Source organism: Homarus americanus, unplaced genomic scaffold (assembly GCF_018991925.1).
Source record: "Homarus americanus isolate GMGI-L3 unplaced genomic scaffold, GMGI_Hamer_2.0 scaffold44651, whole genome shotgun sequence".
Lineage (NCBI taxonomy): Eukaryota > Metazoa > Arthropoda > Malacostraca > Decapoda > Nephropidae > Homarus > Homarus americanus.
In genome coordinates, this window is record NW_024713059.1 from 285,380 (window position 1) to 301,993 (window position 16,614).

Below are 16,614 nucleotides of genomic sequence, written 5' to 3' on the forward strand. Positions count from 1 at the left end.
TACAGCTCCAAATGTCGGGAACTACTTCGGGGAATCTTGGCTCTCCCAGAATTATCACCGGCGGCTTGGTGTACTCAAGTCCCTATCAGTAGTAGTGTAAAAAGCTGACCAACACAAGACACAAATACCAGCCATTTGACCGTGACCTTTGACCTATTTACTTCAACATTAAACAGATTCCCCATAACCACCAACACTCAAACCTTCCTGTAGAGTTCATGACAAAATTGACCATCAATCTAAGGCATCTTTTGATTGTTTTGTTTACTTAGAGAAGACCGGAACTATCACCCTCTTTAACCCACTTCAATCTAGCGTCACGATGTTCGCGCGTATCAGCTATCAAAATGAACGACCCAACTATTGAAGAGAAACATTATCACAAGATGTTAGGATAATTTTCTGATCATAATGTTTATCGTAAATTATTTGGGGAATCTGGCTGAGGATAAGTTAAGAGACCCAGCGGTGCACCTGAGTCTAGGAGGGAAGGAAGGAGGGAAGGAGGGAAGGAAGGAGGGACGGGGGAAGACGATAAACAATACTTGGCCTAAATATTTTGCAGTAATGTTTTGGTTTAAATCTGCCAATATGTGTGTGTGTGTGTGTGTGTGTGTGTGTTTAAAATAAGGTAAACCAGCGCTCTCTACACCTTAGCTTGGACCAATACTTAACGAGAGACTGTATAATATGCTCTAGGTAGACTCGGAAATAATCAGTGTAAAAAAAAAATAATCAAAGAAAGAAAGTATTTGACCCCGCGTACCTCAGGGCAAATGACCACTCCCTGAATACATTAGTTTAGAAATGGCCTTTTAGGGGTAATAGATCTCCATGTATATACAGTAAATTAGTCAACGTCATCATTACTCTAATAAATAAATACAACATTGGTAGAATTTATTACTATTTATACATCAGGGATAAAATAATCCACGGTATAACTTTTATTCCCTGAAGTTTGATGTTGGGGTGAAGGTTCAAGACTCCGCTTATTACTCCCTCTGGTGGTGATGTAGTGAAGATGTTTAGGACTCCCTTAAGCGCCTCACCCTCGCTTAATACTGTCCCCCATCCAGCCAACCCAGGTCATCTGCAGGTCAACACACACACACACACACACACACACACACACATAACCCATCTCTCTCACTCATACCATAACATTAATTAACATATACAACAATATTCAGAAACAACAAGACTACAGGTAAAATTACAGGTAAAAGTACAGGTAAATTAATTTATTCGTATTTGTACTGAAAACTAATTACATGTATTCAAACCAGGTTCATAATCATCTGTTGAACAAAAAGCAACTTAACTTTTTTGGGGGCGGTGGAGTGAGTGGAGGGGAGGGAGGGGAGAGAAAGGAGGAGATAGGAGAAAACAGACAAAGAGGAGGTGAAGGAAGGAGGAAGAGATGAGGATGTAGAATACTGTTATTGAATTTTAATACACGACAATCAATCCACATAACATCCATCCACTCACCACCCACCCACCCACTCATCCACACACCACCCTACCGCCCACCCACACCCACTCAACACAGCACCATGGTAAACATACAGCTAACACTAAGCCTCTCTCTCTCTCTCTCTCTCTCTCTCTCTCTCTCTCTCTCTCTCTCTCTCTCTCTCTCTCTCTCTCAACACAGAATTAGAGGATAGAGATAGTCACTTGTACAGAGGCGAGGTGTAGCATGTTACAGGTGTTTATCTTAGTACCAGGTGTGAAGTACTAGCTATAACAGGTGTTGATCTTAGTACAGGTGTAAAGAACACTCTCTCCTTCTTCCCTTCAACACACACACACACACACACACACACACACACACACACACACACACACATATACTAAATAAAAGTCAGTTCAATATTCATCTTAGCAACAATAGTGTCAAAATAAGTACGAAAAAATACTACCCTAACAATACCCCCCCCACCCCCCCACCACCCCACCACAATTACATCATTACCACTCCCCCCCTCGCCCCCTCTCCCCACCCCCATATTGTGAGCCTAAAATAAGACCCATTCAATTATCACCTCTCCATTGTATTTACCTACAGAAGCTATTTAATACCTTGTAAACTTAACATAAATTTATCTTCTTTCTTTTTTAGGGCAGATATGATAGATTATTATCGTTTATATAAATAATAAATAAATTTTAGGGAGGTGTTAAAAATAATATGAGTGTGACAGGTGAGCGGCCATCGTGTTGTGAATGATAGCCTCAAGAACTACCACACCTTCTTTACCTGCAACGAGCGATAGATCTTGGTGTTTCTTGTATGTGTTTCGCTTGATGGGTCCTCTCTCTCTCTCTCTCTCTCTCTCTCTCTCTCTCTCTCTCTCTCTCTCTCTCTCTCTCTCTCTCTCATTTTTATCCCACTCCCTTCTATCCTTCCTGCATTCCTTTCCCCCTTCCTCCCTATCCTCTCATCCTCCCTGGCTGGTTACAGTGTGTCTCTACCTGCTTGGACACATATTTCTCCCTGCTTAAATATGCTGTTTCCCTCCCTTAACACTGCTTCTCTCCCTTAATACTCCCTCCCTCACTTGCTACACTCCTTCCCTCCCTCCCACGCCTACTAGTCTCCCTTCCTCCCTCCCTTACCTGTTACACTCCCTGCCCCCCTACCTCCTTCACCTATTACTCTCCCTCCCTCCCTCCCTCCCTCTCTTGCCTACTACCTCCCTCGCCACCGCTACTCACTCTCCTCCTCCCTCCTCCTTCACCTACCACCACTCCTCCTCCCTCCCCCCTCACTGACTACTCCCTCCCTCCCTCCCTCACACACCTCCTCCCTCCTCACCTACTCTCCTCCCTCCTCACCTACTCTCCCTCCCTCCCTCACCGACTACTCTCCCTCCCTCCCCCACCGACTACCTCCCTCCTTCACCCACTTCACCACTCCTCCTCCTCCTCTCTCCCCACCTGCCCACTCCCCTCACTGACTACTCTCCTCCCTCCCTCCCTCACACTCTCCCCCTCACTGACTACTCTCTCTCCCTCCCCCTCCCTCACACACTCTCCCTCCCTCCTCACACACTCTCCTCCTCCTCACTGACTACTCTCCTCCCTCCTCACCTACTACTCTCCCTCCCTCCCTCCCTCCTCACCAACTCTCTCCCTCCCCCACCGACTACTCCCTCCTCCCTCCTCACCTCGACTACTTCCTCCCTCCCTCACCTACCTACTCTCCCTCCCTCCTCTCTCCCTCACCAACTCTCCCTCCCTCTCCCTCCCTCTCTCCCTCTCTCCCTCACCTAAGTGAAGCTCAGTGCCTCTTATGGACCTACGTATCTTAACTATAATTTAGTCTTCAATTGCCTTGTTTCATTTGTTGCTGTAATGGTTACCCGCTGTTGTATGTTTTCTATATTGTGTTTTGTTTTGTTTTATCTGTTTTTTTTAATATATTTTTTTATATATAATAGACAGACAGACAGACAGACAGACAGACAGACAGACAGACAGACAGCAAGATACAAATGGCTTTTTGACAGGTAGACATGTTGTAAAGACACACCTTAGTGGATAGGTAAGACATATTGCCAGTCATCATAGTGTGTGTGTGTGTGTGTGTGTGTGTGTGTGTCATTCATAGTGTAGGTGTGTGTGTGGGCTACAGTGCATCACCTCCTGGACCTCTCCAGTACTACGACGGTAATATTTTGTTTCCGTAGGTCAGGTTTAAGAGCTCACCTCCCTTCCCTTCCCGTGATCCCTCCCTCCCTCCCTCCCTCCCTCCCTCCCTTCCTCCCTCCCTCTCCCTCCGTCTCTCCCTCCCTCCCACCAAATCTCTTACCTGTCCTTCCCTCCAACCACACTCTTATTTCCTTCATTCCTTACTTCCTTCCTTCTCATTATCCACTCTTCTAGTCTTTCTTACCTGTACTTCCATTCACCCAATTCTTACTTCCTTCTCCCTTCTCTCCATGTCTCTTTACCTGTTGCCTCTATCTCCTTCCATCATCCTCCTTTTCTTCCACCCTCTTTAGTCTTATTTTCCTTCTTTTTGGTCCAATCTTCCCCTTCCTTGCCTGTCTCATCAATTCCTTTCCACACGGCTATTTTTAATTTTCTCTCCCCTCCCTTCCTTCCTCTCGTATTCCTTTATTTTCCTTGAATTTTCACTTCTCCTAAACCTTCATCTTCCCATTTCACCCATGGCACTACTGAGAGAGAGAGAGAGAGAGAGAGAGAGAGGCGTATATTCTCAAAAGAGCAGAAAGTCGTCTACGAACACATTACAAGGTGAAGTATGGTCCCAACAGTGATATAAGAATTCCCCCTCACACACTTAAGTCAATCTGAAGTGTGTGAGGGTAAACAACCTGCTTCTACGCTTCGAGGAAATACGTATAATAAACCCTATCATGAAGACAACATCCCTAACTAGATAGGTGCTTGAGTGCATGTATCGTGTACATTGATACGTAATTAGTGCGTAAGTGTTTTGTTGGTAAAAGCACTAAGTTGGTCTACCACACAGCCTCGTCAGGGCACTGCAGCTAACTAGCACCAAAGTTCACAGTTCACCCGAGTATAAAAATTAACACCACATGAAAAAAACTATCCTTTGTCACTTAATGTTCATGGGTTATATAATAATTAAAAATTATGGAGCAGCCTTAAAAAAAATTAACCCCACTATATATATTAAGAAAAATAAAATACATTTTCTTTTGGAGTTAACAACATAAAGAAGAGAGGGACGGGGAGGTGACACACACTAGTGGTACTACACACTTGCAACACTTCAGGTGTAGGTCATAATAGACACCTCCTAACTTCCTCAAATTGATGTTTTCCTCCGCGGGGTGTAGGACAGGTGTCGACAGCCTGGAGCTTTGTTCTGTCGCTGTCATGCACATTTTCCCATGTACAGTATTATTTCAAGAAGAAGAAAAAGACTCCTTTGACCTTTAAATGTTATTGTACCTGATGCTAGAATATGTCTCACTATATATATCGTTCTCAGGCATTAAAAGAAAGGGCACTGACACTCTCACGGACATAGACATGGTAACACTGAGCCATAAATTCAGTTGATATTTGAAGACTAATATTATGTTTACTAACTGAGACACATACGAATATGTGGCGTCACCCTAAAGACAAACTGACAAGATTTAATCCACATAATTAGTTGTCTATCTTTAGTATTTAAGAACATCTGGTTGTGTGACCCGGATTTATTTATATCGACCCAGGTAAATGCAGATATCTGACTCGTCAACAAAGGGACACATACAAACAGTATATGTATACTGTATCATGACTTAAAAGTTTATATACATGTATATCTGATTTATCATCTTATATCTGACTTTGAAATTTGAATGTGAAATATATACAGCACCTTTCTATATACAATAATTGCACCTGCCTTCATAATCTGTAGACTCGCATATAATTTCCTCAAATTTTAATAGTTTTACAGCTGACGTAATAACCTAGAGTATCATATAATTAACTTACTAATATATAAAACCCTCACTTCATCAACCAAACATATTGTCCAGGAATTAGCTCATAACTTTCTTTTAACGACAATACGCAATATTTATCATGCATTTGTAACTAGGAGACATACATATATAATTCGATATTCATATTTACATGTTTCCTATATGAGTACAACACATTTAATATGTTAGCAAATACTGTTGAAATATGAATTCATTCTCATAATTCAAATGTAATATTAAAAGGATTGATTTAGGAAGCTACTGTTGGCTATGAATGTTACATATTCGTTCGACTATAATATCAAATTATTTACCGTATATTTTACATGTGAAATAATAATGAAATACCAACATGAAGTTTCAACATGATTTACGTTTTCTATGACGGTCAAACATGACAGACTGTACTAATAATAACAGATCTCGTATCAGCATCAAATTCACCAATAACATGAAAGACTAGTGAAATAGTCTCCTGGTGAGGAATGTAAAATATATTCTGTTTTACATACGCAGAATTTAATCCAGTTTTGAAAGCATTAATACATCACATAACATTAAATATGAGGTGTGTTAATTCTATTGTGTTTGAAATTACGGTTCACGGTGTATGACCACGAATTTGTGTGTTACCTTCAGTCCATCGGGTTGAAACTTTTAGTAATAAAAGTTAAGATAACAAGAAAACAAATTCAAAAGTTAAACAAAAGCGATTAACAAAATGCAGGTTCACAGGAGCAAGGTGAAATCTGATGGGGGGGGGGGTTCATTATATATAGTAAATATGGAACCGATCATCTTACTCGACGTCGTTAGTATCAGTGTTAATTAAAACATGAATCTGGGCACGTCAAGCAAAATAAAACACACCAGTTGTTTTTATTCACTCTCGAGGTGAACATAATGGCAAATAAATAAATAAAACAAAATTCATGGGATATTTCTTTTTACACTTCCGCCATAAGATTTTATTAAGTTAGTCTCCAGTTCCTTAACAAATTAGATTGAAATGTTATTAAAACTTTGCCTAAGATTTCCTTAAGATGCAGGAATAACGTCTCCAAATTTCCTCATTCCGTAACACTAAAGCGACACAGTTAAGAAGTATACTGTATATAAATAATAAACAGAATATAAAAAAAGGAAAAAGTTTGGGTATGACTCGTGAGCGGAAACACAGCAAGGAATATTAATGTAGAACTTAAAGGTCAACTGCAGTTCCATTTTTTTTTTGTATTGTTGTTGTATTTTTCTATAAAATTGATACAAAATAATAGATAAATATATGTGGCATACTTTGGGTGTAAATTTCGTTTAAAAATAACTAGCTGACAACCTTTACGAACTCTTATGACGTCATCAGAGGGAATCGAAGAATTTTCATTGAAGTCAAACTGTTTCATCGTTTTTATCTGATGTAAATATATAAATGAAAATCAAACAATTCAATGTAAAAAACCCTATTAGGCTAAAATACAGTAACATGAAACAATGTCACGAAAACTGAAAGGGCACTGAGTACAGTCTAGACCTATCTCTTCAGCCTCACTCAGTCTGGTGGTTGCCAAAACGTCTATTTATATGGAAAACTAGTGAACTAATCAACGTCCAACCAAATGTTTTTACTTTACGACAAATGCATTAAGTTTAATCTAACGAACTAAAGCTTGAATTTATACAGACTCTACTTTCAAAAGAGATCGGAAACGGCATGTCAAGTAACACCAGATTTATGAAGGAACTCTTTCTCCCAGGAGGCGAAGTAATCTAGTGATATTCTGTTCCTCAGTATATGGGACGCCCAGTTTATGACTCACCAACTAAAGTTCTGGTTTAAGCAACAATAACCCCGTGTACAGTGACCTAGTGAAGCCCCCAAAATCAATAGAGAGAGACCTTCACATTGCAGGGGACAAGGTACCTGTGCTACATCGCCTTGATCACTTCATGGGCACCTGAGTTATGGTTCAGAAATCGATACACTAAACAGGCAGACAATGGACTACGATTCTACGCTCCATTTTACTCCTCAGTTGAAAAAAAAAAATCTCTTTTGCTCCTTCAGCTGACGTCAACCCCCCACCTGCTTTATGCAGTCGCTTCTACATTCTAGTTAATTTTTAAAAACGTGGTTGAGTGTTGCGATATTTTTTGAGGGTGTGTTGAAATACGCCATTAATATAAACCTGGACACATATGGGAGTCAATGCAAAACTTCCCCCTAAATGAAAATCTTTAACACAACACAGTAGGCCTATACATATTCTATTGACGCGGCTGATTTAGCACAGAAGCCTAGTTTGACGTCGACAGCACTAAGAAAAACCTCAAAGGCATATTCGACAGGTTACGTAATTTTCTGTTAAAAATATGAAGAAAAAAACATTACCCGTTTAATTTTTTCGGCACGATATCATGTTATTAATATAAAAATTAAAATTATGGGCGTTACCTGAATCTTTAATAATGATAATGTAGGTATCGTTCATTATAACCTAGCCTTACCTCGGGTTAACTTACGGGTAATGGTTTAGTTTTAGGCAAGAACGATAAATGCTGATTTACAATAAACTTACATTCACTGTGTCACTGTCATTAAAACTTAAACCAGGTGTAGGGTTAAATATTTCCCTTCTGAAAATTACACCAATCACTGATAATAAACCAAACCAATACACGAGTCACTGATAATAAACCAAACCAATACACGAGTCACTGATAATAAACCAAACCAATACACGAGTCACTGATAATAAACCAAACCAATACACGAATCACTGATAATAAACCAAACCAATACACGAATCACTGATAATAAACCAAACCAATACACGAATCACTGATAATAAACCAAACCAATACACGAATCACTGATAATAAACCAAACCAATACACGAAAATCCTATCCGAATTATTGACAACGTTTTAATAATGGTGTGACTATTCTTGTAACTCGTAACGTTGGACATAAACGGATCTTATCTTTCAAAATATCCAACATTTACCATATGTACGATTAAAGTTGTTGATAAGTTAAGCAAATCATTACGTATACAAATCTTATGTTAGTTCAGTTGAAACACATACAATATATATGTATATACTGTAGAGCGTATGTGTAGATATACAAAATTGCATATACGATTGTGTGTATATATGTAAATACACGGAATTCCACTATAAATGCATGAAACGTGTCAAGTCAACAAATCCATACAGGAACCTTTTGTAAAGCTCCCCAGCGCTACCTCACAACTGCACACAGGGTAGGATTTTGCATGGGAGACCTCAATTACTTCAGGCGTGCACGACATGGGTTAGAACGCGCGGGATCACAAGTGCTGCCATGATTTACACAGTCACGGCATAATGGGGAGAATTTGTACTCATTTCATGAAATTCTACGCAGAATCATGAGTGAAGTTATTGTTTTTTGGGCAGAAGTGTGGTAGACAAAAGATAATGTTATAATACTCGAGGTAAAGTACGAGGTAGCAATACAGCGAGTGATACATGACGTTTTACGATTACTGTTGCTATGACCGAAATCGTGAACACAAAACTACAAACGAAAAAATTTCTTTAATACAAAAATAGAATTAAAAGGTAAATCCCACGTGTACAATCCTTTGACTACCGGTAATTCTTGGTAGTCATATGTTTTATTTAACTGTCAGGTAACTAGCAAGTTTCTCCTCGACGTGTAAGCCTCCACCAGGTACAGAACGCCTACTTTATGCTGTGACCTTCATCCTCCAGATATCATCAAATTCAGTCCAGTAGTTTTTGATGTTTTGTCAAAGGTCAACGCCTGACTTTGATCTATGACGCTGACGTTTTACTCAACGTCACCAAAATTTAATGCCCGTTTGACCTTGAGCTGAATCATACCTCGGTAGTCGCATCAAACACTAATATTAAAAGCCAGCTCTTCTAAATTAAGATAACTTAGGACTTGAAACATTTAAATTTTACTCATAGGGAACCTCATGTAAAGTAAACCTCACCGTAGAATACAGAAAAAATTCGAATAGTCTCATTTCTTATACATCGTAATCCCAACCCTCCTTCCCTTTATGTCCTTCTATAACCCTGTCAGAGCAGCACATTCAGAATATTAGTTCAAAGGAAGGGCGGGCGGGGGCGTTATTCCCGAGTATGTCAAGGGTTCAAAGTCCGAGGCTTTGTATTAGTCCGGGTGCCTCCTAAGACCCCCCCCAATGAGCCAGAGGATATAAAGAAGCCCACGAGTGCAAAATGAACAAATACAACAGAACTTCCACTGGGAGGAGGAGGAGGAGGGGATTAGTGGGGTAGAAGTGGGCGGGAGTCCTCAACCTCCCTCACTCGTAACTTCATTTCCCTCACTACCTGCCAGCGAGATGTTCCCAGTAGTGAGAACAATAACACCGCGCACCATATACTAATGTCTGAACAAATCAAGGGGAAAAAAGTCACCTAACCTTACCTATCTAACACTGACTTTGTGACTTTTTTCCCACTCGCCTCCTGGCAACTCCTTACCATAGCTCTGCACCATTTTGTGTGTATTTTACTGTGTCATTTCCTTTTACGACATAAGAGAGAGAATCTTGCCTATCAAGCTTTAAGCCAAGGAACATAATCCGGGATACGCTCTAAGAGAATGGAACATTATGCTTAATTAATTACGTAGTCTTTGATTCAGTACAAATGTTGCCTACCACAGAAGCAATTTGACAAATACCGGTACATAAGGTTTACGCCCTCATGCGGCCACGGTGAAAATTAAAATACATTTGCTCGATGTGTTTACTTAAGACTAGTACTGCACTAAACAATAAACACTAAACCGGTTCCCTTAGTTAAATAACCAAGTAAACAACGCAGTGACATACATACACTCATGCAAACGACGGCCCTGATTGGATAATTAGCTTAAACTTATGATAGAATTTTTATGGTAGTCTCAAAAATTATGAGATTAAATAATATTAAATTTTCTATAATCTCCACGAGGGAAATGTGCTAATATTTTTTGAGAGCATAATTTATTGCAGCACATAGTCCCGCTGGCTAACGTACAAACAACTGATTATCTTGATGCATGCATAAATAATTAATTATATGAGCTGAACATTAGAAATAATTAGTCATTTATAATTAATGTTAATTAGTTCATGATTTTTATTTTCATATCAACTAAATCAAAATTAAATGTATGACTTTTATGATATTTTCCCGTCACTTTGAGTTTTAATGCTAACATACAGACAGATACAAAGAGATGTTATTAGTATACGAATGAGAGAGAAAGGGAGACGGAGTAATTAGTAATTTAGAGTTAATGAGGTAATTTAAGAGGGCAGAGAAGATACGTATGATAACTGAGTTTCGTAACGTGAATTCAACCTCCAACTAATTTCGGTTTTCCGTTTATTTACTTCCTTGTATAGTTAATTAATCTTATTCCCTCCTTTGCCAGCTCATCCTATCTGATAAAAGAACAAAATATAACTAAAAAAAAAGATACTATGCTGATGACGTTTTCTTTTTTATCATTTATTTAAAATTTTACAATTTACATATATACATAAATATTACATGTGAATATATTTGTCCGTGAAATATTTGGATGACGTTTTCAGTACATATAAATTACCAAAGACATTAGGATTGACTTCAATACTTCGAATTCGTAAACTGCCTTTAACCATAAACTGTATATAAACAAAGAAATATTGGCACTATATTGTATGCTAGGTAGTAGGCAGCTATCAACAGGGAGGTACTACCGCCTGGGAAGATATTGGAAGCATAATGTGTTGTCTAATGGTAGACCCTGCTGCCATATGTGACCAAGTCCCAGGTTGCTGATCTGACTTTCTGCCTCATTTACTCACAATTGCAGGGTCTCAATTGTTTCTCTTACTATTGACAACACAATATACATATATTGTTTCTCACTTTTGATCTTTTTTTTCATTTTTGTATTTCTTTGTGGTTCTTTATTATCATTATTATTATTATTAGTATTAGTATTATTATTATTATTATTATTATCATTATTTTTTATTATTTTATTTTATTTATTTTTTATTATAAAATTTATTTACTATGAATTATTATTATTACATTTTCGCCCCCCAGGCCCCGATGTGGGTCAGTGACCTGTGCCCGGGTGGGCTAATACCCGTAAAAAAAAAAAATAAAAATGCTTTCACCAACACATTTGAAAACTTCCTCCGTCGAAGTGTATGCTAGAAATGAATAATACTGTACTTAATTCACATTGGCTACCTTTCGGCTACGGCAGTCTGAATACGACGTCAAAATTAAAAGATACTTAACTTATGAATACAGTGTAGCATTTTATTTTTAATGATTTGTACATGATATACAAATGGCGACAGTTTTGCAAGAACAAATAAAATATTCTGCCTTTTACAACAACATAAATATTAACCTAATCTCTCTACTTTATCCTCATGTAAATATTTATTATTATTATTATTACACAATCAGTCTTGACGGACCTAATAAGCACTAGAAACCCCAGCTTATTTCACCTACTGTTAATCAAACCAAACCATTACCCGTGCCAAGGAGAAACATAAAGCATCACAAAACAATTAATCTTCTCTCTAAACCAGAATTTAATCTTCACTCAAGACCCACAACTGGTGAATCTTTCTGGGCGTAAAACCAACTGATCCATCCCAAGAACACTTCCACACCCTACCACACCCTCGGCTCTTCTCCGCTCCGGTATCACAACAACCATACCATAGCTCAGCGGGGTGGGCACACACACACACACACATACACACACAGCCTACTTACATTCACTGTCATTTAGCCACACTCTCTTAATGCCTCCTGCAAACAAGATTATTTCCTACAGCCTCCACATTTTCCACTCGACAACATCTCTATTATACCAGCCACTAAGTGTCAATATCATCGGTCTAACTATAACAAAAGACCATCCAGTGTTTCCCTTTTGAGCGTTCTTTAATATCTTACTTTCTAAAAAAAAAATAATATCCTTTACAATAACCCCCACGTCCGTCTTTACAATATAATACTACGCTGACGCTCCTACATGATACTGTACTTTTAAAACAATATACTACATGTGTTATCTTAATGATTCTTGCCTCATCAATAAACCGTCTCTTATTTCCTCCTTATATTCCATTCATATCTAAAAACCTGTCTCTTTACTTTCTCCTTTCTCATTTTTTTACTGTCGTTTCCATGGTCAGTGAACATGAAGACCAACATTTCCTTATCCTTTCAGTCCTAGACACAACACGTCATTCATGCCACTTCTCCATCTTCATTCCTCACACTTTAAGGAACTCTGTCCTCTTCCTTCTCTCCAGTCACATACAATTTACATCTCTGAATGTAGACTACAGTGCTAGTACAATTCGCAGCACTTTCTAGCATTAATGACAACTATAGCATATCCTAGTGCTAGCAGTATCAGTAGTACATTCTAGTGTTAGCAGCGGCAGCATAGCAACATATTCTAGTGGTAGCGATAGCAGCAGCGTCAGTACTGTCCTGTGCCAGCATAAGAAATTTTTTAAATCTAGTGAAAGAACTTCCCAGTCTTAACAGCAACAACACTTCACAATGTTTACTGAAGTATCAACACTGCCCAGGTCTAGCAGCGGCACCTTTCAGTGATACTAGAAGACACACAGTCTAGTGCTAACACCACCACCTCCTAGTACTAGTAAAAAATCAACACAGTCTAGAGCTAACAGCAGGGCCTCTCAGTGCTGAAGGAAGCATCGTGTTCAGCACCTACAACATCCCTTTCCAGAGGTAGTAACAGAAGAACCTCCCTGAACATACAACAAAAGCAAAATATCACATTTCTACCAAAAGAATAAAAGCTTGGTGCTAGAATGAACAATAGCATCTCTTTGTTCTACCAGAAAGTGCAGCACTTCTACTAACATGAGGAAGCCACAGCACCTCTAGGTGTTAGCAAAGAGCGTAATACCCAACTGTGCCAACAAAAAGTGGCATGTCCCTCTGGTGTCAAAATCTACTTATATGAGTCCAACTAACACACCACTTCCAAACTCTTGTACAAGTAGTGGTGGCTCTCCCAACTAGCAGAACTGTTTCTCAACCTAAACTGAAGCATTTCTCAAGGCTAGCAGTAACAACAAAATCACCTCAACACTGTCAAGAGCAATATTTACCACCAGTAACAACTCCTAACAAAGACAACAGCAGCGACACTTCCGAACACTAGTTGCAGCAAAAGACGCACAACCAACACTAGCACTTCCAATACTAGTAGCAGACGACGCACTTTGTAACACTAGCAGCAGACGACACACCTTCCAACACTAGCAGCAACACCTCCCAACACCAGCAGCAACACCTCCTAACACTAGCAGCAACACCTCCCAACACTAGCAGCAACACCTCCCAACACTAGCAGCAACACCTCCCAACACTAGCAGCAACACCTCCCAACACCAACACCTCCTAACACTAGCAGCAACACCTTCCAACACCAGCAGCAACACCTCCTAACACTAGCAGTAACAACAGCCGCAATACCTAACACTAGCAGTAGTACCTGGCAATACTAACGGCACTACCAATCAACTCTTAACATCAACTCCCCCCCCCCCTCCTATTGCTAGTAGGAACACCACTGCCTTCTAAAACCAGGAATTTCAAGAAGAGTTATTTTTGATAGTGATAAGCAAGAAAATAGTAACCGGTGGTGGGTTACATAGAGGGTGGTACTGGCGTCTCGTATAACACCTTATAATTTAATTTTAGTGTTGTTTTGATGCTCCTTAGGGGGGGTCTCTGGGGACCTGAATTCAGCTTCTGTCATTAGATTTTTGAGCTTATTTTATGCTCCCTGGAACGTCATCACCACCCTGCACAAAATAACACACTGTCAGATTCGCAGTGCACAGAGTTCTATTGGAACCCCTAACAAAACTACCAGTAGCACCTCCCAGCACAAGGACCAACACCTCCCAGCACAAGGACCAACACCTCCCAGCACAAGGACCAACACCTCCTGGTACTAACACCAACACCTCCCAGTGTTAGAAGCAGCAGCTACCAACAACAGTACCTCAGCAGCAGCCCCTCCCAGTACTGGCGATATTTTCCAGGGCTAGCAGTACCACCAAACAATAGCAACATCGCCTCTTAGCACTGGCTACTGCAGCACCTCCTAGCGCTAGCAGCAGTACCCCCTAGAAATAACAGCAGCACTTACTAGCACCAGCAGCTACAGCAGCTGGTGGTTATGGGGCAGCCCCTATATCAGGTCAATATTTACCTTGCTGTCACTCCCAACGTTTGCGGTCATATTTCACCAGCTGAATGGCTTTTACACCAGCTGGCGAACTCTAGCTACACCGTTTTCCTACAACATCTCTTTGTGATTTTTTCTTATTACTTGAACTCTTCAACTCTCTCAGTCGGAGTATTAAAGTGTGTATCACCGGTACCTGAATCTTCACCAATACCATGCCCATTAAACTACCTACTTTTCCTTTTCCTTACCTCACACAATAACATTTGTTGACTCGTTTTGTACTCAGAATCTTGAACTACCGATATAAAAACTGCAGAATAAATTTCTGGCAATGCAATGTGTTGTTTAGATGATAAACAATGAAAGGAGGCATAACGATAGATTATTCTTTGTACTCTTACACGTATTATAATAACACAGTTGTAAAACAGTGATTAGATAAATAAATTTTGTTATTTATATATTCTTCGCTGCAAAAACCCAGATCTTTGATAAGTTTGATCAATAAGAATTCAGTTCGAGTAACATATCGTTTGCCAATTGTTTTCGTTCTTTGCCAACCTCTAACTACAGTCTTAAGTTCCACCCCCGTATAAACCTTTCCTATCTCTTTCCTAGCTCTTAAGAGCTACTGTAACACAGAAGATAATTAACTCTCTCAAGTTTACCCTAAGTCAGTGCAGATCCGACGTAATTGTGCATAATGCAATTTACACCGAGGGACTTTTCCCGTTTATACTTACCAACTGTGGAGATATATGTGTCATAGTACCTTTCGTCACAAAACCTGTGGACTAGGCACGTCTTTCCTACGTTCACATCGCCAATTACCAACACCTTGTACGTGGCTGTGAAGTCGACAGCCATGGCTGGGAACGGAGGAGCTACTGCCACCCCGAACACAGACACACTGACTCATTCTTACCTATTGATCTTACATTCCCGTTTTCTCTATATCGGAGAAATTATCGTTTTCTTTCTTGCCAGAGGGTGTGATTGCTTGTTTATTCGCAGGAGTGCCTCTTATATACCAAGAACAAGATCTCAATTGTTGAAAAAATATATATACACAGGGTATTATATTTGCATGAAAATCCAAAGCCATTCCTTTCACTTACCTAACCACCTACTTGCCCTCCCTTAGAGATATAAGAACATAAGAAAATAAGGAGTCTGCATTAGGCTGGTTGGCCTGTGCATGGCAGCTCCTGTCAAGAGTTACAACCACTCTCTATCATCCATGAATCTATCTAGCCTCCTTTTAAAACTTTTCAGCGTTCCAGCACTTACTATAAAGTTGCTAAGCTTGTTCCACTCGCCCACCACCCTATTTGTGAACCAGTTCCTTCCTATCTCCCTCCTAAACTTATCCAACTTAAATCCGTTGCTACGAGTCCTATTCTGCTCGGATACTATAAGAACTTTATCTATATCTCCTTTATTGATTCTTTTCACCCACTTAAATACTTCTATCATATCTCCCCGCACTCTTCGTCTTTCTAGGGAATGCAAGTTTAGTTTCTTTAACCTATCCTGATATGGAAGGTTTCTAAGTCCCGGAATCATTTTCGTCATTCTTCGCTGCACCGACTCCAGTGAATTGATATCCAATCTATAATAGGGGCACCAGAACTGAACCGTATAATCGAGGTGCGGCCTGACTAGCGCAAGATATAGTTGCAATAAGACCTCTGCACTCTTATTACTTACACTTCTAGATATAAAACCTAACACTCTATTTGGCTTATTTCGCACATTAACGCACTGTTTTCTAGACCGTAGGTCCGGGCTTACAAGTACCCCTAGGTCTCTTTCACAAGTCGACTTCTGCAC

General features: G+C 39.6%; 1 protein-coding gene across 1 annotated transcript in view; it reads right to left on the reverse strand.

The window, feature by feature from the left end:
- LOC121865674 (ras-related protein Rab-8A-like) overlaps positions 1-15,676 on the reverse strand; it is a 46,740-nt gene extending 31,064 nt beyond the window's left edge. Inside the window, exon 1 of the mRNA XM_042365200.1 lies at positions 15,525-15,676. Coding sequence (XP_042221134.1) covers positions 15,525-15,648 — 124 coding nt within the window. The 5' untranslated portion in view covers positions 15,649-15,676. The remainder of the gene's footprint in view (positions 1-15,524) is intronic.
- Positions 15,677-16,614: the final 938 nt, after the last annotated feature.